Here is a 25,240-nt window from a genome sequence, read left to right as displayed (position 1 = left end):
GGGAAGAGTTGTTTTCTCGGACCGGGAGGGGGTCCCAGCACTTTCCCGTCGTAAATATCCCTCTCCTGGTCGGTGGCGCTCTGTGGAGCCGGCCATTCCATGTTGAGGCGAGCGGCCGCTCGCTCACAAACTTCCAAGAGGATGGACTGAGGCAAGGCCGTGTGGGCGCTAGCCTGGGGAAAGCCAGAGGGCGGGATGGCCTCCTCGTCCTCTGAGACCCCAAGAAGGGCCGCGTCATCCTCATCGCCGGAACCGGCCGGTTCGTCGACGAGCGTGAGGTTGCCCGCGAAGATGTCCTCTTCGGGGAATGCGGGATTGGGCTGGTCAGCCCAAATGAGAGAGGCGGCGCCCCGGGAGTCCCCCGGTAGCGCGTCGTCGTCACCGTGTCCCCCATCCGAGTCAGAGAGGCCGAGCTCGGAGCACTGGGTCGCTGCAACTTTCAGACGACGTCGTAAAAGCTTCTTGGGCAGCATAAGGCAGTGACTGCAATTTTCCGGGTTCTCCAAGGCTTCTTGAGCGTGTTTAAGGCCCAAGCAGACCACGCAGAACGGGTGAAGGTCCTTAGCGGCGATGAGCGCACCACACGCGGCCGGGCAGGCCCGTGATAGGCTGTTCCCCGGAGAAGCGGCAGGTTTAGACAGCGACATTCCAGAGAAGAACTCGGAAAAATCCGTGGCGGGCAGCCGTGGAAGGAGGAGCAGGTGAAAAACGGCGAGAGCGCGGGCAGCTCCGAATGCAGAACACAGCAGAAAGGCTGAAAAGACGACTGTCACGTCTGACGGAGGCTGATCAGGCGATATGTCCTCCTGAAGACACGAAAGTGAGCAGCGTAATCCAACCGAACTGTGTCAGTGCAGAGATCGCGAGAAGCGAATGTCAACTGGAGAATAGCAGCGCTTGCAGGCATTATATGCCACTAGGTAAGGGGGCGGGGCCTTACCTGGCATTGGCTGCGCGCTTCTGTCTGTCTAGCCAGACTTGGTGCAATTAGATGCTTCTGCAGAGGTCAGGTACGGATGCCCTTCCCATAGGTGGATCTCGAACACGAGATGATGAAAGAGAATGTCCATTTAAACCTCCTCTTCCCTCCATCATACTATCAAATGTACGCTCACTTCGTAATAAAATTGACTTGTTGCATGCCAGATGTCGACTGGAAAGGGCCTTTAGGGATATTTGCATCATAGCCCTGTCGGAGACATGGCTAGACCAGTCAATCTCGGATGCTGAAGTCAGTCTGGACAATTTCACAATAATCAGGGCAGACAGAACCGAGCAATCGGGGAAGACGCGCGGCGGCGGGGTATGTTTATACATTAACAACAGGTGGTGCAGTAACATTAAAGTTCATCACAAGTCATGCACAGCTGACTTGGAGATATTAACTGTGTCCCTTCGCCCTTATTACCTGCCTCGGGAATTCCCTGTTGTTGTGGTCAGCTGTGTTTACGTACCCCCCAGCGCTAATATCAACACAGCAGCGGAGCTCATGGCCAGGGATGCTAATGATAAGTTATCCAGGTATCCCGGCGCTCCACTGTTTATTCTGGGGGACTTCAATAAATGCAAGCTGGATTGTGTGTTGCCATCTTTCCAACAGTATGTGGACATCCCGACCAGGCGGGCAAACATCCTGGATATGTGTTACGGCAATGTAACCGATGCATTCCGTACGTGTTCATACCCCCCGCTGGGAGCAGCTGATCATAACATTGTGTCTCTACTCCCGTTGTACAAACAACAACTGAAACAGCATAGACCACAAAAATACAGCGCCCCGCAGTGGTCAGATGATGCTATCACCTGCCTACAGGGCTCCTTGGCATGTACAGATTGGGACATTTTTGACGGGAATTTGAATGAGAAAGCTTCTGTTATTACTGACTATATAAATTTTTGTGTAAAAACATGCATACCTGTCAAAATAGTGAGGAGATATCCCAATTCCAAGCCATGGATTACCCCTCAAATAAAACAGTGTCTTAAAGATAAACATAAAGCCTTCAGAGAAAAGAATTGGGCTAACCTGAAACTGGCAACCCGTAATATAAAGAATGAAATATTCAGAGCAAAACTGAAATACAAGGACAAACTGGAAAATGAGTTTTCCAATATGAACACAAAACAGGCGTTTCAGACAGTCCGGACAATAACAGGATGTGAACCCAAAAACATCTCATGTGCAAACACTGTAGTCGACCAAGCACTATTTGTAAGAGAACTAAATGCTTTCTATGCTCGATTTGACAAACAGGATTTTTCAACTGAATGTGAAATTCTCTTGAGATCCTTACCTCCTCCAGACCCTGATGAATTGCCACCATTCAGTGTGGAGGAAGTGAGAAGTCAGCTCAGCAGATGTAAGCTGGGCAAGGCCCCGGGTCCCGACAACATCTCGGCGCAGGTGCTGAAGAACTGCGCTCAGGAGCTCTCATCTATTTTCCACTCACTTTTCAGTGAGGCTTATCTAACTGCTACCATACCTTTCATATGGAAAAAGTCCATTATAATTCCGGTCCCCAAAAGGCCACGGCCCAGTGAGCTCAACCAATACCGACCTGTTGCCCTCACATCTATAATTATGAAATGCCTGGAAAAGTTGCTGCTGAAAACCATCTTGCCAGCTGTTAACCCACAACTGGAACCCCTTCAGTTTGCCTATAAGGCTAAAAGGGGCACCGAGGATGCTGTAGCCTGTCTGCTGCATCTCCTCCTTCAGCACCTGGACTCTCCAGGCAATTTTGTCCGGATACTTTTTGTAGACTTCAGCTCTGCCTTTAATTCCATCCAAAGACATCTGATGATTCAAAAACTGTATCACCTCAACATTTCTACTCGACTGATTCAGTTCATACACAACTTTCTTAGCGACAGGCAGCAAGTAGTACGGATGGGCTCAACTACATCTTCTGCTCTCACCATCAACACTGGAGCACCGCAGGGCTGTGTGTTAAGTCCTTTTTTGTATACACTTTACACAAATGACAATATTAGTCCATTATCCAACATCAAATATTTAAAATACTCAATGACACAGCTATCCTAGCCTTGCTCAGAGATAACAACTCTATTATGGATTATCACACCACTGTTATGCACTTTGTCCAGTGGTGTGAGGATAACTATCTGAACCTAAATATTAGCAAGACAAAAGAGCTGATAGTCAACCCCTTGTTACCACAGTGTCCTGTTGTTATCCATAATCAGAGAGTCGAAATAGTGGATAGTTTCAAATATCTGGGAGTAACAATAGATAACAACCTTTCCTTTGATCAGCACATCACGGACATACATAAGAGAAGTCATCAAAGAATGTCAGTTATTCGAAAGCTCAAAGGACTAAATGTTACTCCTCGTTTGCTACTGCTACTTTATCAAAGCATTATTCAGCCAATCTTATTGTACTGTTCTGTCTGTTTTTTCAATTTGCTTTCAGTCAAAAACCGGACCAAACTAACAAAGGTGTCTAATATTGCTTCAAAAGTTATAGGTCTTCCAACACTTAACCTTACAGAACTCAATAACAGAGCTATCACACGCATTGCAACTTCAATAGAACAAGACTCCACACATCCACTGAATGAGTTTTTAACCCTACTGCCATCAAGGCGTAGGTACAGGACCCTGAGGTGCAGGAAGGCTCGGTTTGGAAGAAGTCTGATTCCCGCAGTCATCACATGCCTCAATAACCGCCGTCGCTGAGTGTTATCCTTTATTTTTTATTTTATTTTTATTATTATTATGGTATTATGTTCATTTGTATTATATTGTGTATGCTGTGTGTCAAACAAGTGCAGTACTGTGGAAAAGAATTTCCCCATGGGGGACAATAAAGTTAAAGTTAAAGTTAAAAATACAGTTAGTAAATCATGAAATTTAGGGCATAACATATCGCCGGCGTTGGGTCGTCTCTTCACAGGCGTTGAGTCGTCTCATCACAGGCGTTGGGGCATCTGAAGTCTCCATGAGTGGCTGGATACATAACTGGAGCTGACGAACTCTATTTGAGTTATCTCGGGACAGGCGTCCCGACATAACAACAAAAAAGGCAGATGGGAAATAATTAGCGTAGCTGCTGTTCATAATATGAATGCATTTGATCTGATTTAACTGTAGTATAAAAGGTATGAGATGCATCATGTGAATGCTTGGCTAAAGAGATGCGTCTTTAATCTAGTTTTAAACTGGGAGAGCGAGTCTGAGCCTCGGACAGTATCAGGAAGGCTATTCCAGAGTTTAGGAGCTAGATGTGAAAACGCCCTCCCTCCTTTAGTGGACTTAGATATCCTAGGTACGACCAGAAGCCTCGAATTTAGCGATCTTAAAGAGCGCGATGGAATATATGGCGATAGAAGATCTCTTAAGGAGCTAAACCATTTAGGGCTTTATAGGTCAGTAACAATACTTTGTAATTGATACGGAACTTAATAGGTAACCAGTGTAGAGATGATAAGATCGGTGTTATATGATCATATTTTCTTGATCTGGTAAGAACTCTAGCGGCTGCATTTTGGACTAACTGTAGCTTGTTTACGGAGGATGCAGGACAACCAGCTAATAGAGCATTACAGTAATCTAGTCTCGAGGTCATGAATGCATGAACTAACTTTTCTGCATCAGAAACTGATAGCATATTACGTAGCTTAGCAATGTTTCTAAGGTGGAAAAAGGCTGTTCTTGTGACATTTGAAATATGATTTTCAAAAGACAAGTTGTGGTCTAGTATAACACCCAGGTCTTTTACTGTAGAGGATAAAGTAACAGGACGTCCATCTAGATTAAGGTTGTATTGTAAGAGGTTTTGTGGGCAGTTTTTTGGACCAATCAGTAATACCTCCGTTTTATCTGAATTTAATAGAAGAAAATTACACGTCATCCAATATTTTATATCTTTAACACGCTCTGTCATTTTAGATAATTTAGTGTTATCATCTGGTCTAGATGAAATATATAATTGAGTGTCATCAGCATAACAGTGGAAACTTATTCCATGTTTTCTTATAATATTACCAAGTGGCAGCATATATATTGAGAATAGCAGGCAGGGGCGTAGCCATCATTTCAAAAGTGAGGGGGACAGAATGTCAAGCATTATACCATTTTTTTTTTCTTTTTTTTTTCTCAGACCTTACAGGTTATTGGTTAATTGGCTTAATATGCTATTCATGTTTAAAGCAATAAAACAAAGAAAAAAAGGAATACAGATGTTCTGTAATCTATATTGCACATGGTATTGTTTATTTTACTATATTGTTTACATATTTTAAATAGTTTTTTTTATGTTTTCACATAATGAATGTGTATTGAAAAAAAAAAAATTCTTAACTTATTCCAGTCATTTGTTTTCACTCACCTCTGAGGCCTTCTTGAAACTTTCTGCTTCATTCCCTCTCAACTCTAAAGTAACTTCTGGCTCTGTCTATTGACAATAAAGAAGTGTTTGAAATATGCAGATACAGGGAATTGTGACATACATAAGAAATTATGTACACTGCTGAACAATAACCAATAATATGAATCCTAAATTATGTTTCCTATATTTTCCTTATGGTAATTTTATGATTGGTCTATATATTGTACTTCAAACACCTGTTGTAGATTTTATACAATAAAAAAATGCAATAGCAGGTGTTTTTAAAAGTCAGTCTATCACTTTTCACCTGTGAAGTTTCTTTTTGTTGTGTGTCATCCTCTTTCTGACCTGACAACCCTAGGCTCCCTGTTTCTTGATCAATCTTGACAACACAGAAGAAAGAAAATAAAAACATTAAATTAGTGCAATAATATTAATGAACCCTATAAATTAAGACCTAAATCAGAACATTAATGCATACAATTGCATACTGCATTTATATTGAATGGTAACACTTTACAATAAGGTTTCATTAGTTAACAATATATCTGTCTGTCTGTCTGTCTGTCTGTCTGTCTGTCTGTCTGTCTGTCTATCTATCTATCTATCTATCTATCTATCTATCTATCTATCTATCTATCTATCTATCTATCTATCTATCTATCTATCTATCTGTTTCACTTAACCAAAACTGTCTTTCATATTGAAAACATTCAAACTTAAAGGTAGGGTAGGTAGGATTTATATAAAAACTTTTTACCAAATTTGATTAAACTTTTTATATATATCAATGCATAATTAAAATGTAAGTACTCTGATAAAAAGAGTATAAAAATCGAGTGACTCTAGACTGTTTAATCTTCATTAAACACAGCTCATTATCTCCATTCGGGACGAATCACAGGATTGGCTTGCGCGACTGTCACTCGACGTCGCCATGACTACCGCCGTTATTACTGGCTCTGCCCACGTGCGCGCAGTCGCGCACCCGTTTTTAGGTGGGAGTGAATGGAATTAATGATTAGGCGAAGTTATTCATCAATGACACTGAGCAACCCAATTCGGATACCACATGGTAACTTACGGTGCTGGACTTTTTCGCGAAAAAAGAGTGTATAGTTTTTTGCCATTTCATTTCGACCTCGACGATAGAATCAGTGCAGGTGCGAGCATGGGCGTGTGGTGATGCACGAGCGCGAGTGACTGATTACAATGGCAACGTGAAAGTCACGTGTAGATAGACGATCTTTTCTCTTTGAATTTTAAATCTGTATGTATAACAACACATTGTCTTGCGAAAACCTCAACATGTCGTGAACACTTCCCCTATGAAAAAGTGCGGGGGACAAATTTACACTTTATAAAAAGTGGGGGGGACACGTCCCCCGCGTCCCCCGCGTAATCTACGCCTATTGCAGGGGGCCTAATACAGATCCCTGCGGCACTCCATAATTTACTGACGTTATCTTTGATTTTTCCCCATTTAAATGGACAAAATGGTAACGATCTGATAGGTACGATCTAAACCAGCTTAATGCCTGTCCCTGAACACCAGTGTAATTTTGAAGTCGATCTAAGAGTATTTTATGATCTATAGTGTCAAACGCAGCACTAAGATCGAGTAAAACTAGTATTGAGATACAGCCTTGGTCAGAAGCTAAAAGTAAATCATTTGTAATTTTAACCAGCGCAGTTTCTGTGCTATGATGTGGCCTGAATCCAGACTGAAACTTTTCATAGATATCGTTTTCTTGCAAGAAAGAGCACAATTGAGCGGACACAACTTTTTCTAGTATTTTAGACATAAATGGAAGATTTGAAATGGGTCTGTAATTTGCTAGGTTATTTGGATCTAATTGTGGTTTCTTAATAAGAGGTTTTATAACTGCCAGCTTGAATGTTTTTGGAACATGTCCTAAAGATAGAGACGAGTTAATAATATTGAGAAGAGGCTCTTCCACTACAGGTAACACTTCTTTCAGTAGTTTAGTGGGTATTGGATCTAATAAACATGTTGTTGGTTTAGATGCAGTGATAAGTTTATTTAGCTCTTTCTGTCCTATAGTTGTAAAGCGCTGTAGTTGTTCTTGAGGGGCGATAATTGAGGCTGAATCATAAGACGCTGTCAAAGATTGTACATTTACAATTGTGTTTCTGATGCTTTCTATTTTCTCAGTGAAGAAATTCATGAAATCATTACTATTAAAATGTAACAGAATATTTTGTTCAGGTGATGTCTGTTTATTTGTTAATCTAGCCACGGTGTTAAATAAAAACCTTGGATTGTTTTGGTTATTTTCTATTAGTTTGCGGAGATGCTCAGCCCTGGCTGCTTTTAGGGCCTTTTTATAACGTGACATACTGTCTTTCCACGCGATTCTAAAGACCTCTAAATTAGTTTGTTTCCATTTGCGCTCTAAGTTACGAGTTTCTCTCTTGATAACATGCGTAGCACTGTTGTACCATGGTGCTTTAGTTTTCTCTCTAACCTTTTTAAATCTAATTGGTGCAACAGTTTCTAATGTACTAGAGAAAATGGTGCTCATACTGCTAGTCATTTCCTCTAGCTCATCTGTTTGTTTGGGTTCACTGAGGAGTGGAGATAGATCAGGTAAGCTATTCAAGAATCTTTCCTTCTGGTTTTCATGTTTCCAGTGTCAACCTTGTACAAATTGTCCATTGCAATTTTCAAGAAAATATATACAATGCCAGTGTTGGGGAAAGATACTTTTAAAAGTAATGCATTACAATATTGTGTTATCTGTGGCAATAGCAACTATACATTGTATGGGTCAAAATTATAGATTTTTTTTTATGCCAAAAATCATGAGGATATTAAGATCATGTTCCATGAAGATATTTAGTAAATGTCCTACCGTAAATATATAAAACATGTATTTTTGTGAGTGAATGCAGCACAATCGTGAACATAAATGCACAACTTTAAAGGAGATTTTCTCAATGTTTACATTTTTTTGCTCCTCAGATTCCAGATTTTCAATAGTTGTGTCTCGACCAAATATTGTCCTATCCTAACAAACCACACATCAATGGAGAGATTATTTATTCAGCTTTTAGATGATGTATAACTCTCAATTTCAAAAAATTGACCCTTGTGACTGGATTTGTGGTCCAGGGTCACATATTACTTTTGTGTTACTTCATCTCATGGGCTGGACTTGCTTGTTTGAAAAAGTAACTCAGATATTTAGTTGTAAATGTAAAAGTAATGCATTACTTAAAGGAACACTCCACCGTTTTTTGAAATAGGGCTTATTCACTGTCTTTCCTACATTTAGATAGGTGGGCAAATGCATTTTTGTCTCAGTGCATGCATTGTTTTAGTTTGGCAGGGTCGCCGCTAGCTTAGCTTAGCATAATGAATGGAATCCTTTGTTGCCAGCTAGCATGTAAGCCCTATTTCAAAAAACGGTGGAGTGTTCCTTTAACTTGAAAAAAGTATTCCGATTACATAACTCACATTACTTTCTGAAATATATACTTAAAAAATACTATTCTGGACTGTTTGTGCTTTAATGTCTGTATACCTGCTTGTCTCTGATCAACTTTGTCGCTTACGGTGTACGATGTGTTGCTTTCGGTTGATAAAAGCGTGAATAAATTTGAATGTAAATGTACACTGTATAAAAATAAACATAAGTTTAGTTGCTGCCTTACATTTTTAAGTACAATCAATTTGGCTAGAAAGAAAATATTGTTGGTTTAACTTAAAAAAGTAAATTACCTTATAATTTTGAGTTCATTGAAATTAAACATTTGTTAATACAATGAAGGAGATTGGTTTAATAAACAGAAATTCAAAATATTATGTTATCTAAACCACATTTAAGTTGGTTTGACAAAAGAAAAAAGTTCTGATAACAAATCATGAATATATATATATTTTTTTATAGTGCAGGCCTTTAAGCAAACTTGAAATTGCTTATTTTTATGAGTAAAAGTAATATATTTGATTTATTTATACAGTTTAAAGTTACAGGGACAGTACACATTAATAAACATTTATGTAAATGTGCCAGTTTAGCCAACTTGTCTAATTTTCAACTGTAAATCACATGTTCAATAAAATCATATCTTGCCATGAATTATTGACATCAATTTTGAAAGTATAATCCCTACAAGAACACCGCAGATTATTCCCTTGCAAGATCCAGAGACTCCATTTTGAGCTCCAACAACTGAGCCAATCAGAGCCGCCACTACAACCATCATCATCAGCACACATGAGTGGAGGTCAATGTGTACTTTCTGCGTCTTCTCTTCCGAATCTTCTTTGTCATGTCTCACTGTAAAAGAAAATAACACGGATAAATGAGTGCTTTAGTAACTGTGAGAGTTTAGTGGAAAACACTCACCGTTACGAGGATTGTTCTGCACACTTCCACGTCTCCGCCTGAGATCACTTTCACAGAATGGGTTTTCCTGTTTCTCAATCGGTTCGTTATCTAGTGGAAAGAAATCCATGATTCTCTTCTAATAAATAGGTGTATAATCAAATTATTTTTCTGTTGAAATAAAACCCACCTCACCTACCCTTAGAAGGAGCCGCACCCATGATGTCAGTGTGTGAAGCTGTTGCTCTTCATGAAACTGATGACAAGAAAACTTAAAGGGGTGGTTGATTGCGATTTCACTTTTTTCATTTTAAATAGTGTGTAATGTTGCTGTTGGTGCATGAACAGTATCTGCAAAGTTGCTGCGCTGAAAGTTCAACGTAAGCAGAGATATCGTGACTTAACATTGAAATCACTCGCGCCTGACGCGCTATTCGCGTCCGGTGTGTGGGTGCAGTTAGTAGATATTTTGAAGAATGTCAGTAACCAAACAGTTAACTGGTCCCATTGACTTTCATAGTATTTTTTTCCCCCTTCTATGGAAGTCAATGGGTCCAGTTAACTATTTGGTTACTGACATTCTTCAAAATATCTACTTAGAGATTAGAAGATAGAAATTAACACAGGTTTGGAACACCTTGAGGGCGAGTTTATGATGACAGAATTTTCATTTTAAAGTGAACTGTCCCTTTAATACAAATCGTTCACTTGATACACACAGCCATTTTATCATGTTTTAAAACATTAAAGGGACAATAAGTATCTTTTTAGGTATTTTATTATCTAAAATCAATATTTTTATTCATAAATATGTCCTCAATGGTGTACAAATACCTCGGCCAAATATCTGACTTATCCATATAAATGAAGAATTTATTATCTTTATATACATGGGACGGGTAGGTCCCATAGACAGTATATAAGATGGACACAGCGACCCCATAGATTTCAACGGAGAAAAGTGAAGCCCATTTGAGGCACTCACTTCCTGATCGCCAGGCGAACTGCGCAGGCTCAAACTGAGCTTGAACACGTGAGCAACGTGTCTGACAGCTGTCAGTCTTGTGCCGAGAGAAATCTGAATCATTCTCTTCCGAATCTCGCAGAGACGGAGAGCGTGAGCATTAGCTGTCCATGAGCTAGCAGCAGGAGCAACTTTATCACTCTCTGTGGGCTTCTTGACTTTATGCCTCCACGTCCCCCGATTGCCCGTGAGCTTCTCCGCCGGTCTATACGGTAATCTCTCTACAGTGCGACAGAGAGTCGCGCAGTTATGACGCAATCGTTAGCCTATTTTTTACAAAAACGTAAGGTACAAGGTAATGGAGCCTTTTATACATTGTCGAGTTTCTTTAGAAATAAACAATGGACAAATGGAGTCTTTAAACGCCTCAGATGTAAAGTTATTCGCTGTCAAAGTGACGCCAAAATGAATGGGAGTCAATGGAGTGCTAACAGGTGATGCTCTGCTACAATGGCGGCGCCCAGGGAGGCTTCAGTTTCCGGCGGATGGATTACCCCCTTAGTAGGTCCACGGAGGCTTCCATGTAGTTCCGCCATCTTGCAAAACTATAATAGCAGAGAGGGACAAAAAGTACTAAGCCAACGCGTTTCCACAACGCGTTTTCGTTCAGGGCCAGCCAGTCATGACGTGACTGAAACCAGCAGACACGCAGGTGCAGAACAGTGAGAGGCGCTTGAAACTGCACCGGCAAGTTTAAAAGTCTGGATTGCATTGTTATTATGGACCATACATATGCCAAGCCACAGGAGAAGAAAACATCGTCGCCAAAAATAGAACGTAAAAGAAAACGTGACCGTAGATTACAGAAAACAAGAGTTAATGTCGCTAATGTGGCTAATTTTATATAGCTCTCCTTTTTCAAAAACAATCCATTAGCTCATGTTGTGAATATTTTGCTACGTGCATAGACATGCCTGACTCTCGCACTCCTCCTCTTCCTCGTCGTCCACCTCCTCGCCTAGACCCCACTGACCCACTGCCTCTCTGTCCTCTACCTCTTCCTCTCCCTATTGTTGAATAATGATGATGATATCTAACAATGAACATAATTCCTTTATGTTCATTAAAAAGGCTTTTTAAGCTATTGTATGCTCATTTTTTAAATGTAGGCAACTAATTTAGGGGTGCTGGTGTGATGAGAAGTTCGTGCTCGGCCAGATTCGGCTCAAAGTCGTTCATCTTCGGATGCGGAGCCGCGCGCGATGTTAAAATCTGCCGTGCACACCGCCAGGCGAAATGGGCCCTTGTGAACCCAACGCGCACAACCGCCAACACCGCAATGACGTCATTTTTGCCGCGGGCACTTCACGCTCTTGTGGACGCGTCGAGTATAAACAAGGCTGTAGACGCCAGCCTCATTCGCGCGTCCAGTTTGCGCGAATGAGGCGAATTGCTATCACAGATAATGTCTTTTCTATCATTTCACTGTAGCTCAGCATCGCGATGTAAAGTTAACGTTATTGCATGATCACAGTTCATATGTGTGGGGAAAGATAAGCTATTAGAGTAAAAATAGGCTATTGCGTTAGGCTATAGTTAATAAGAAAAAAGATTTTACAATTCCTGCAAATGCAGTGATGAAGTTCATATTCTCATGATTTATTTTTATGAATAATGTTTCAAAACATCCCCTCCCCCCCCTCTGTTTTTTTCACAAATCGCACCCTGGGCATAACTACAATATTTCATGTTTTTCAGTCAGTAATTCATACTGTAACATTCGTTTGTTTGTTGTCATGTTGCAGTTTGTTTGAAATAACACACCTGTTCACCTGAAGGAAAACTCGACGAAGTGCTATTAGAAGACATCCTGTCAAAGCTTTTTGGTACATATCGCCTACCGTAGATGCAACGCGCATTTGAAAAAGCGAGGCGCTGGAGAGCAAAATTAGTTTGAATGCAAAATACAAATTCACCACTAGATGGGAGTAATTCCTACTTAGTGTCCCTTTAAGCAATGCCTAGTAATCACAGAAGATGTAACACTAATTTTATAACACTTATTAACACTAATTTGTTTAAAGATTTCCCCCCAAAGGGATTATATGAAAAACAATTAAATGTGTATGAAACGTGCAAAAGTGAACCTGCGCTGAACAAAAGCTTATGCAAAAGCCGAATACACTTTTTGGAAAGTTTTTTAAACACGCAAACAAGCAAAATGTAATATTTGACAAAATGTAATATTTGACATACAAACATAATGTCATACCTCGTCTTGGTAGTTGGTTGTTCTTATAGCCTACCTTCACTTGCGTGTAAAATACGTTCATTTATGAACTTTGAGCAATACTTTATCCACGTAAACTAATTATTAACAGCTGGCCATAAAAACGCATGGACAAGTTTCTATGTACATGGTTAATTTTCATAATAAAATATTAGTATTAGGACACTTCTCTACCCTGAACTAAAGTGTTCACATATAGCATTTTATAATATATGAATTATGTATAAAGGGTAGGCATAATAAGCAGAGGCTTCTACACCTTTTTCAGTTGTTAAGTATGTATATAGTTTTTCTTTGTTTTGGAAAATTATGTGTAGCGAATTTTTTTTTGGATTGATTGATTATAATGTTTTTGTTTCATTGTTTAAATTATAGGCAAAAAGTTAAATAGCCTATAATTCATTTCAAATACACAAAAAGTTGTACTTTAGTATTTCATATTGGACAAACATTTAATCTAAAATCTGTCAATAAACAGATTCCCTCATTTCATTCAGTTTCTTCCTAAAGATGAATATATTTAACATTTACATTATTGTTATTACATAAAGGACTCAATACACAAAACACGATGTTTCCTCTGGTAACAGGATTTTAATTCTCTTATTTCTCCTCAAGGACATACACATACTGGATTTACAGTTTCTCAAATGAATTAATAAAGAGCAAATAAAACCAAGCTGGATGTTAAAGAAAACAGCATGACATCATATCAGTTTAAAATAAAGCACACATCTTATGATGCATGTACACATGAAATAAAAGAGTTATTAAAGGGATAGTTCACTTTGAAATTAAATTTTGGTATGTTTTATCTTACCTCAAGGGCATCCAAGATGTAGGTGTCTTTTTTTCCGCAGTAGTTTCAATTTTGATATTTTTAGGTCAAACCGTTCTTGTCTGACGGTCATATCATGCAGGTCTATGGTCATTGTCTCAGAGCATACACAGAGTCCAAATTAAAACATTTCCCCATCGTCCAAATTAAAACAATTCCCCATCGTAAGTACACATTGATGGCCTAAGACACGAAACGAGCGGTTTGTGTGAGAAAACAAACGGTATTTTTATAGTTTTTACCTCTTATACACAGCCACGACCAAGTGATCTGAGGGTGCGAGCGCATCGTGTGTGACGTGTGCGCAGACTGGTGCATAGATATATATACACTAGACGTCGCCTTGGCTACTGCAGTTCATTGGAACGAATGTCTTTAATGCGAAATCTAGTGTATATATGTCTATGCACCAGTCTGCGCACACGTCACACAGAAGGAAGCGCTCGCGCCCTCAGATCACTTGGACGTGGCTGTGTATAAGAGGTAAAACCGATATAAATACTGTTTGTTTTCTCACACAAACCGCTCGTTTCGTGTCTTAGGCCATCAGTGTGTACTTACGATGGGGAATTGTTTAATTTGGACGATGGGGAAATGTTTTAATTTGGACTCTGTGTATGCTCTTTGAGACAGTGACCATAGACCTGCATGATATGACTGTCAGACAAAAACAGTTTGACCTAAAAATATCAAAATTGAAACTACTGCGTAAAAAAAGACACCTACATCTTGGATGCCCTTGAGGTAAGCTAAAACATACCAAAATTTAATTTCAAAGTGAACTATCCCTTTAAGCTCTTCTCTCGATGTAAGGGCCGACTTTGAAAACACGCATTAGTAAATACATCTTCAGATATTTCACTCTGCATAGACATGGCCTTCACTCCAGGTCTCAGATCAGTGTGAAGAGCTTCTACTGTCACGCTCAAAGGCCTTTGGCTGGGTTTCAGTGGGTTTCATCACAGAGGTCAGACTCTCGCCCACCCCCCCACCCCCCTCCTCAGAGGTCAGACTCTGGCCCACCCCCGCCCCCCTCCTCAGAGGTCAGACTCTGGCCCACGCCCCCTCAGAGCGCCGGTAGAGCTGAGCCTGTCCGCCGGGGAACAGCTCGTCTGCTCGGGGATGGTCCAGCAGGAAGCGGATGGTGGATTTGATGTGCTGGATGAAGTGAGGAGGTTCAGCGCTCGGAGACGTGGACAAAAACTGAAGGACAAACAGACATAAATTTAAAAATCATTATTGGCAGATATTAATATGTATATGATTCTATGACAGTATCTGCTGTCCTGTTATAACGATCTCATTGGTTTACATTACAAGCATCAGAATTTCATCAACTCTTTGTCCATATTAATATCAGCATCTGCACATTTTTGCTCAGTTTGAGCCTCTGAATAACACTATATATGAAAGAGGCTGATACTCATCAGAAGCACGCATGTACGCGCTGAGGGGCGTCAGACCTGTAGGATGGTTTCATCATCTTGAGAAAGCCAGAAGCTCATGTCTTCGTTCGGCGTCCATCGGCACGGGCCGATCCTCACGAGCTCTCGGCTGGAGTCGTACACGTCAACCATCTGTCGAGGACAGTTACAGTCCATCAGTTCGGCTACTCAGATTCTGATCAGAATGCAGTCAGATATTTGTAATCGTGCTTCATTTACATTTGGCAGACGCTTTTATCCAAAGCTACTTGCATTGCATTTCAAGGTACCTTATTTCCCGGACTATAGGTCGCACTTTTTTTCATAGTTTGTCTGGTCCTGCGACTTATAGTCAGGTGCGACTTATATATCAAAATTAGTTCATACTGACTGAGATAAACCAAGAGAAAACATTACCGTCTACAGCCGCGAGAGGGCGCTCTAGTTAGCGGAGTTGTTCAGAAGCGACACCGAGGAAGAACTCAATGTATTCAGTGTTGAGGAATGAGATCGGGAGCTTGGTGATCTTGCTGACCGGTAACTTGTTGGACTCGCTGGCTAATGTTAGTTTAGCCTATTCAGCCTCAGGTATATGTTCTTTATGCTATTGTGTCGCTGAATAACTGTTAATGTGTTACGCTAACACACCGGACACTATTCAGCTGTTGTTCTTTATGCTAATGTGCAGCTGAATAACTGTTAATGTGTTACGCTAACACACCGGACACTATTCAGCTGTTGTTCTGTGTGCTAATGTGCAGCTGAATAACTGTTAATGTGTTACGCTAACACACCGGACACTATTCAGCTGTTGTTCTGTGTGCTAATGTGCAGCTGAATAACTGTTAATGTGTTACGCTAACACACCGGACACTATTCAGCTGTTGTTCTTTATGCTAATGTGCAGCTGAATAACTGTTAATGTGTTACGCTAACACACCGGACACCTTCAGCTGTTGTTCTGTGTCTGTTGTGGAGCTGAATAACCTTTCCAGATTAAATGTCTGTTCTTGGTCTTGGATTTTGTGAAATAAATTTCTGAATAAATGCGACTTATAGTCCGGAAAATACGGTACACATTTTTACATTCTTATCAGTTCTTGCTTTCCCAGGGAATCGGACCGGTGACCTTGGCGTAATGGCGTTGCAAGCGCCAACGCTCTGCTGTCTGAGCCACAGGAAAGATTCGCTTCACAGAGACTAGTTGTGTTCAGCTTCATCTGTGTACCTGTCCACCGGAGAAGCTGCGAGCGGATCTGAGCTCCTCCGCCGGCCCTCGACACGCAAACGAGGCTGGGAACATGTGGCCGGTTTTAACGTTCACACCTGCAACCAGACACACGGACATGTGCAGCTGCAAGATTCATGCAATACCACTGAGAAACACTCATCAACTGGCCGTTTACACAACACAAGTGGTTTAAATCAAATAAAAGCTGGTTTAACATTTGAAAATGAAGAAATTATACAGTTTTAATAATGTTATTATTATATAATTTTTCCTAATATACTCATTTAAATAAATAATAGTAAATTAATATTTTTTAAATAATTTAAATATATAGAGAAATATATCATAGTATATTTAGTAATAATAAAAATCATTAAATAATAAAATATAATAATAATAATTATTTTTATTGCCCAAATTTGGCTAAACAAGCACAAACCTGGAGCTTTAAAAAATAAAATAAATAACAATTACAATATTTATCATAATTTGACCGCACTGGTCACACTTTATGTTTATTGTTGTGTGAAACTGGTGAGGACGTTGAAAAATTAGCCTCCTGTATTAGTGTCTCTTATATTATTGTGTATTTACCCTGTATTTCTCTTTCAACACATTCAATTGATAATGTAAATGCACACCTCAGATAACAGGACATCGTGAGGAGAAGCTGACATTACCTATCCCATACACCACAGGCCGGTGAACCCCGTCTCGGGTCACGTCATTCATGTCTGAAGAAACATAATCATGTTATCAGTCAGAGTTTCCTGAAGTCATACATCAGCGCTGTGTGAAGAACAGATTTAAAGAACTGCATAAAACATGTAATTGTACATTCAATCAACGGAGGGACAATTACCCATGAATAATGTCGGTTGTGTCTGTTCCTCTCATAAAGCATCACTTGACATCAGATGATTTGGAATATTGTGCATAAATTGTAGTGACTACTTTTTTTGGATGTGGTTCTATGAGGTTTTATCAAATGAAAAGTTTTTTTGTGTGGTCAACAGAAAGACTAAAATCACACAGGTTTACATTTTAAGGATGAACTATCATTTTAAAGGGGCTATATGCAATCTTTTTAATGTATTATTAACTTTTTTACTGCTAATGTGTGAACAGCTTGTAACGAAACTTTAAAAAAAACAGACCTTCCCTGACTTCCTAGTTTGTCTATGAAAGCCTGTAGACTGATTTTTATATCAGGATTCGGGACATTTTTGCCGGGAAAATCGAAGCATGTGACAGTCACGCTCCCGAGAGCCTCTCTATCGTTCACACATGATGAAATTAATACTTACAATGTTCAGGATCATGAAAGAGCAATTCTGCACTGTAATGTCAATGCGTCATGCAAGGAAATGTCAGATTGATTTAAACTATAGTCTCACATAGTCAGATCTAAATATATACTTTATAATCAAACTATCATATCAGTGTGATATTAATGAGCTCGACATGATGGATCTCAGATCTGCTGTAAACATCCACATCTCTATGATCAGATGATTTCTGAACCGCTGTCTCTCATTTTTGTTGTTTATTATTGTTATTGAGAGGAATGCGTGAAACATATTTCCATATTCCTCTAACCGTCGCTCTAGCAGTGGACGGCGTCGGGATGTTTATCGCTGCTAATGTATTTCCAACTTCTTTTTACTTCTAAGTGAAGAATAAGAGCTTCGTCGTGAGAATATCAGGGTCTTGAATCCCGTTCTGTCTCTTATACGTCACGTGAGCACGAGCTGCAGTTCACAGAACGGCCACCGGTGTCACTATAACACAGGTTATGAACTCTACATAAAGCCCCTTTAACCCCCTGAGGTCGGCAAACGCGCGTTTTTTTTTACATAGCAGCAAAATAGACCTAAAATACTCCGTCGGTTTTGGTCATACAGCCTTAAGAAATATGAAAAAATAAGCTGTTAAATGTCTACTTTTTTATGTGTCCACTTACAATCGAAATAAAACATTGTGCTTTTGTAAAATAAAGAAAGTAAACAGCGAGTGCTTTCTGCCTCTCCGTCTCCGTGAACTTTTTTTCTGAAGCACTTCTCTAAACTTAAACAAAACTAAGAGCGAATACTATTCACTCAGACATGAGCTATATATCTCTGTAATCATTTAAGTGTGTAGTTTTAAATTATCTAATTCAAAACTAAAAGAAATATTCTCTGTTTATGTAATCTATATATAAAGAGCGAGAAATCAGCCGGTCTCATTATCGTTCTGGCACCTCATTACTCTGCTAATGTGACACGCCCATCGAGAGCGCGCGCTATTCAAACGCAGATCTGAGGCAACACACGCAAACCAGTCAACGCCCACAACAGCTGGACAACACACTCGCTGTGAGGAATAATAATATCGTGATAATCCTGGAAATTTTACCTCAAACGTGCTGGAGTAGCCTAACAACGGATGCAGCTGCAGATCATCAGTAAGTGCTTTGTTCTAATCGCGATATGAAATGGTGTCTGTAAACCGCAAAAAACTGTTTAAATTTGAATCGCGTTTCTGTGTTTGAATGAATGAACGGCACATGCTGTTGTTTACTCCAGCTCGCGCGTTTCTGTGTTTGAATGAATGAACGGCACAGGCGCATGTTGTTGTTTAGCTACTACAGCTCGCGCGCGTCTGTGTGTGAATGAAACTATCTATATTGCCTACTGAGATGAGTAAAAATCGACTGAATACGTTGAAATAAAATGTCTTTGGATAAGCAACATATTAAACTGCAAATTAACATTTATGCCCTAATATATATTAGCCTATAAAAGACAATATGTTACAGACTAAATATGAAAGACAACATTTCTTTTTGGATAGATTATAATTTTTTTTACTGCCACATCAAAACCTAATTTACAAGGTGCAAACAAAATCTTAAAAGGTCAATATAAGCCTTGTCTTTAAATTATTTTTGTGTTTTATTAGTGACAAATTTGGGGAGAGGATAGCCTACATCCAAAACTTTCTGAAAATACGAATGAGAATTAACTGCACAATTACTAGAAATGTTTACCTTGGATATTATACAATTTGCAAGCATACAGTTTGTGGAAAAATACACTTTTTTTCAAGATGTTTCCAACTCTGAACCAATTCTGTAGTTATATATATATATATGTGTATGTGTGTATATATATATATATATATATATATATATATATGTGTGTGTGTGTTGTCTTTGCATCTTGTGGCTCAGTGACACCTATGAATTGCTCATTAGTATGCAGCATTAGCAGGTCGTCTTCGTCTCCAGGTGGGAATGAGGACATTATTCATGACCTTGTTGGATCATTCACGCCCACCTGCATATTGCCTTTCCAAACAAAAAGTGTCTTACAAAATTTAAATCAATCTATTGTTTAATGTGAACGATTAGCCCGGATGATTTTCAGATCATTTTGAAGTAAACACTTTAGCCGACAACATCCATTAGTCAAAAGTATTGTGGGAATATGAGAAGTTGGTCGTTTGTGGTCTTATATCAGAACATTTAAGTTTGAGTTTTTTGAATAACCACGCATAAATAATATTCTCTCAAAAATGCAAACATGTACATGCATGTTGCTCACATATTATGATAGCCATGTTCATGCTAAATAGAGTGTAATTACACCTTTGCCATTAATATGTTTATAAGCAACTGAAAAAAATACAAATATCAGGTCATGTCAAAACATCTCAAGGACCCCAAAAACACCTTAGACTCCAGAGGGTTAAGGTGAACTTAGAGAAACAAGAGAATTGGTCAGACAGTGAACCGCTGACCTGTGATGCAGCACGTCTCCAGGTGAACGTCTTCCTTCTGCTTCTGAAAGGCGGCTGTAAAACAAAACACTCTCATATTCTGATCTCACCATGGGCGGCAGTTTGGTGTGAAATGTGCTGGGGACAGAGGCGCATTCGGAAGTGCATTTTCAGAAGTGCTGGGTACAATGACGCAATAATTTTTTTTCTCTTTCACGCAGGTCATGTTTTGAAAGACGATGTCCTGTAGCTTACTAATGTAAGTTCTCCAAGCTACTATGCAGTGGCGGCGTTTCACAAAAACCTAGAGTATGGCATTCCGTCTGGCAGAGGCGCCGCAATAGTGCAGGCAATTTCCCGCATTTTAAGGGGGCCCCCGAGGGCTGATCATTTAAACAATTAGAAATATTAATATAAAGCCGCAGCAACATCTCTGCATCCCCCTCAGTGGGGCCTTCTCTCGCTACGCGTTATGCTTTTACCTTTTTCAAACTGGTGCAGCGCTTACTCGCGGTAGGTAGAAAATGCATGATTTGATTTGTTAAACATGAAAAGGACTTATCCGTCTGGCATGGCAGCTCACCTCGCTCTAACTTTAACCTAGATAAATGCTTGCTATTATATGGATATTAAGTGCATATCCAAAGTGTGTGTGCGGAGTGTGGAGCGCGCACTGCATGGCAGGCGTCGGCGCGAACACTTGCATTTTCCTATCAACAGAGGAAACAACTTTAAATACTCAATCTTTTCTGGTCATACAGAAAATAATAATGCATCAGTCGCAAGTACTTTTATTTGGGTAAACTCACAATAACAAGAAAACGTTGTGCTTTTGTAAAATAAAAAACAAACAGGGCGCGCTATATATAATTATCTCCATGGCGTGAACTGGAGCGCGTCTCAATAATGAACTGAAATACAGTGTATAGCCTCAAAAACATGATGAATATTTCTATATAAAGCTCGAAATGTCCACTTTTAAGCTAAAAAATTTGAATCGAAAGCAAATACTGGCTGATTAGGCTGTAATAATAATCCGTATGAAAGGTGCATTTCTCTCTAAAGGCGCATCCACTTTACAGCGGAGATGTATATAGATATGTTTGCAGCCGACACTGATTTAGAAATATATATTTTATTAATAAACAATAAAAATGGCTCATTATTTTTTCAGACATATTATCATTAGCCTGCTTTTGCGGCAAGATTTATGCATGTGCTTGAGCGCGGAATAGCCTATATTCCTCCATGCACTCAGTATTTAAAGCTAGGGTAGGTAATGTTGGAGAGCTAGCCAGATTTGAAAGTGGCACCTCTTCTAAGCTCCGCCCCCTCCTGTCAGTGCTCCGTCCAAAGCTACGCCCCCCCCCCCCCCTCACAAACATGAACGCGCATCCACATTTGGAGTCAGCTGCATGTACCTACGACCTGTAACGCAACTGGCTTACACCGACAGAGAAGCTACTGTTAGCATTGGGATTTTTTTGAGAGGGGGCGGGGGGGATTTTGTTGGGAAAGTCCGGGGAGAGACGCACACTTCGATTAGACTGGATAAACACATGCAGCATCTTAATTGTTAAGAAAATGAAACGAAATAAATGAATAAATCAAGCCTTTATTACAAAACACTAGGCGATATCATACAGCATCCAGAAAAATGCGCACCCCTAGTTCCTCCGTCTATGGCCCATGACGCTACGATGAGCATTTACTCGCTACTTTAGAAAACGCGGGTCGGGTACAATATTTATTTATTTTTTTGGGGGTCCGAGTTGCGGGCGGGTTAGTTGAAAACGTCGGTCGGGTGCGGGTTGTTTATACATTGACCCGCGCATCACTGCTGTGCACGCAGTGGTGCTCGGGCACGAGACATGAAGGCATCTGATTGGTCAGAGTTTTTACTGTCCTACAGCTGCTACAGAGGTCAGATTTTTTTCATTCCTTTTTCTGAACACATAATGTATTGACTACTATCAGAATGGAAGGACCATTTCACCCAGTATAAAAAATTTTTTTTCTGAACAGGATTACCTACCCTAGCTTTAAGCAGAAATTAATATAAACGTGAGAAAAAATAAGACGAGCTCCACAGAACATAAAATACTCATTTTATTTTATTTTTCGTGTTCGCATTTATGAGGAAAAAACAATGTTACGGACGTGACAGTTCTCGGTTACGGACGTGACCGCTCTAAAGCGGCACTAAAAGATGCTTTAAAACTTTCACAAAGACCTCAATCAGAACGCACAAAGCCTTTCTTTAAAGTGAATTTTGTTTTGTATTAATTGTATCTTAATTTTAATCAATGTTTCATCAACCAATTGCCTGGTTTTAATAAATAATAAGTAAAGCAGATAATAGATATCACGACGACACGGAGGCGCCGGCGCATGAACTGGAGCTCGTCTCATAAATGAACCGAAACTCAGCACAGCCTACTTGCCCAACAGACCTGAGAAATATATCTATTATCTACAGAACGCTTGAAATCATACTTTTGAAAAGAACAATTCAAAACTAAAGAAAACTATGTAATCCGTATCAAATGTGCATTTCTCTGCCGTGTTCACGACTGCGAATATCGCGTGTCGGCATCGACAACTTCATCTTTACAGCGACACAGAAAACACGTGTTTATTAATAAACAATTAAATTGTCTCCTTGCTATATTTGACATATTCAGATTACTTTTGCCGGTTCTTTGTGACAGCTTTTACATGAACGGGTCACCACTGCATCAGCACCAAATTTTTTATTTTTATTTTTTAAATCCCCCAAAAAATCGTGATACGAACCGAATCGTGGGTTTGGTGTATTGTTACAGCCCTACTAGCAACCCTAAAAAGTGGTGGGTACAAAATGACGGTACGCGTCCCCACCGAAATCGACGCCTATGGATCTCACAGTGAGCGATTCGTCTTCATCACACATCTGTACACAACGTACCCAGAATATTAAGGCTGAGTGATTGAGAGGTCTTGTTGTCGTCATCGAAACCCCCGACAAGATGCAGCTCTAGTCTGAAAACACACACACACACACACACACACACACACACACCTAAAGTCACTATATATGTGAAAACCCCAGTTGAGCTGAGTGAGTAATGCATGAAGATCTACAGCACCTGCCATCTTTATCAGGGTTGCTTTTAGAAGTGACGGCATTGACTATAAGAGGAACTTCAGTCCATGTGCTGGAACCATCACAGTGTGCAAGGCAAGTCGCTCCGCTGCCTTCAGAACAGAAGAGAAACAGCATCACACACACGTACATGCAGTTAAAATGGCGTCAGATGTTGATTTGAAGAAGGTTTCGTGTCACCTGTGTGTCGGAGAACGACTAAATGGCATGTTGTGGCGTCATCAGAGCCCAGGACGGAGACCGAGTCTGAGGAGAAAGAAACGTCAGTGTCCGTTTGATTGACAGACGCCATCCGCTCATCACACACACACACACACTCACTGTCCGCTGGAGTCGTGGACGCAAACTCTCTCTGCTGGACGTACAGGAGCTGCTCGGGGTCCACCGGCTCCGGGCTTCGGCACACAAACTGCTCTGCACTTTCCTAAGAGAGAAACACACATTACTGTGACAAAACACACAGGCAGGGTCCTGTACTGTCAACTCTATACGAGTGTGTGAACGGTGACACAAATACATGTTTTTAACATCAAGATGAATGTAGGAATTCAAGTTTGAACTTTTTCTTTTTATTTATTATTATAAATTTTTGCAATACACTTCAATAGTCCTGCAGAGTGGAAAATAAATTCATAAAATGATACCAATATTACATGTAGTCTGTAAATGACCTAATTAATAGGTTGTATGCACAAAAAATAAGAGCATTTTATATATATATATATATATATATATACACAGTATATATAATAGGGCTGTAAAATCTAATCCACACACACACACACACACACACACACGCGCGTTATAAAGTATATTTGAGGTTGTATTGAGTTTTATTATTATACTTTAAAGGATTTCTACCTGTGTATCTGTATACCCGAGTAAATTTTTAAATATAAAGTGAAAGAGTGTATATGTATCATACTCTGTGCATAAATACTGCCGTATTATATTACTTCAAATATTACATTGGCTCTCAGATGACTATTGTTGTTGTACCTTCAGATGCGGGTATTTGCTGAAGAGTTCTGCGGTCGCGTTCACGCGCTCTATTCGCTTATTCTGAGTCAACAGCGGCATCCTGACAGTGATTACATCTGATTATTTTATTAAACTTTGATGATTAATAACTCAGGAATGAGACATTCTCACCGCTGCACCGCCGCATTCTCTTCCGCGGTGCTCACGCGTCACAGGTCATGTGACTCTGAATAGTAGAACTGATTCGCTAGAAGGGACATTAACCGGAAGTCAGTTTAACTGTAGAAAGAAATTCCATTGCAAAATCAAGAAGAAAAACTGAGGCGTGTTCGTCATGTGCGATACATGTACAGTCCGACAGGCGGCGCTCCACTAACTGCAATTAATAAACGGCTCATCATCACTAAAAATTGGCATTTAATTTAAGTCCTTGTAAAACACGTAGACATTTTCTGTAATGTATCTTGTATACTAATTTAATTAAACAAATTATAGTAAAAAAAGGGAGATATGTGTAAATATGTGTAATAGCGCAGTTCACCAGCAGGCGGCGCTACCGCATCACTTTATCTTAGTTTATGACATTCAGCGCCTGGGTGTGTTCAGGAGGAAGTTTTTTTTTCTTTCCTTGTTCCGATGAGTTAATGAGTAATCCATTTCTGAACACAATGTACAGTAGGCTATCCGCCATCATAAGAATTGTACAGAATAAAAATAATTACAAAAAAACAACCCCTTTTTTCCACTTTTGCGATTATGGGAATTTTTTTAATTTTTAATAGACAGTTAATAAAAAGTGAAATATTCGAAATGGTTATTAACCTCTAAAAGTAATACCATAGTTACAGAAAGCTAGTTATTTTTTTATTTTATTTTTTAAACCCAAAATAATTAAAA

The 25,240-nt window shown here is 39.7% G+C and overlaps 1 protein-coding gene and 1 long non-coding RNA gene across 2 annotated transcripts; both read right to left on the bottom strand.

The window, feature by feature from the left end:
• Positions 1 to 5,352: 5,352 nt before the first annotated feature.
• LOC307007520 lies at positions 5,353 to 6,479 on the bottom strand. The gene is made up of 3 exons (XR_013799633.1): positions 6,438 to 6,479; positions 5,661 to 5,735; positions 5,353 to 5,419 (listed from the first exon to the last, which is right to left on the bottom strand). It is a non-coding gene; the product is annotated as an uncharacterized lncRNA (long non-coding RNA).
• Positions 6,480 to 14,842: 8,363 nt separating this feature from the next.
• ntan1 (N-terminal asparagine amidase) lies at positions 14,843 to 24,576 on the bottom strand. Its single transcript, XM_079627941.1, has 10 exons — positions 24,362 to 24,576; positions 23,684 to 23,786; positions 23,543 to 23,608; positions 23,346 to 23,454; positions 23,165 to 23,238; positions 20,239 to 20,292; positions 17,136 to 17,189; positions 16,453 to 16,550; positions 15,264 to 15,377; positions 14,843 to 15,003 (listed from the first exon to the last, which is right to left on the bottom strand). The coding sequence occupies exons 1-10, from the start codon at positions 24,440 to 24,442 to the stop codon at positions 14,845 to 14,847; spliced, it is 912 nt and encodes a 303-aa protein (XP_079484067.1). The 5' UTR covers positions 24,443 to 24,576; the 3' UTR covers positions 14,843 to 14,844.
• Between the last annotated feature and the right edge of the window lie 664 nt (positions 24,577 to 25,240).

Source organism: Phoxinus phoxinus (assembly GCF_949152265.1).
Source record: "Phoxinus phoxinus genome assembly, chromosome: 11".
In the NCBI taxonomy this organism is placed as follows: Eukaryota; Metazoa; Chordata; class Actinopteri; order Cypriniformes; family Leuciscidae; genus Phoxinus; species Phoxinus phoxinus.
This window is presented reverse-complemented; position numbering and strand designations above follow the sequence as displayed.

Bases quoted from the DNA above. Each gene is read 5' to 3' on its own strand.
- ntan1 (XM_079627941.1), bottom strand. From the start codon at position 24,442: ATGCCGCTGTTGACTCAGAATAAGCGAATAGAGCGCGTGAACGCGACC. The intron at 23,609-23,683 runs GTGAGTGTGTGT...CTTTCTCCTCAG, and splicing joins GTCCACGACTCCAGCGGACA to ACTCGGTCTCCGTCCTGGGC. The intron at 20,293-23,164 runs GTACGTTGTGTA...TTTGTTTTACAG, and splicing joins ACTCAGCCTTAATATTCTGG to CCGCCTTTCAGAAGCAGAAG.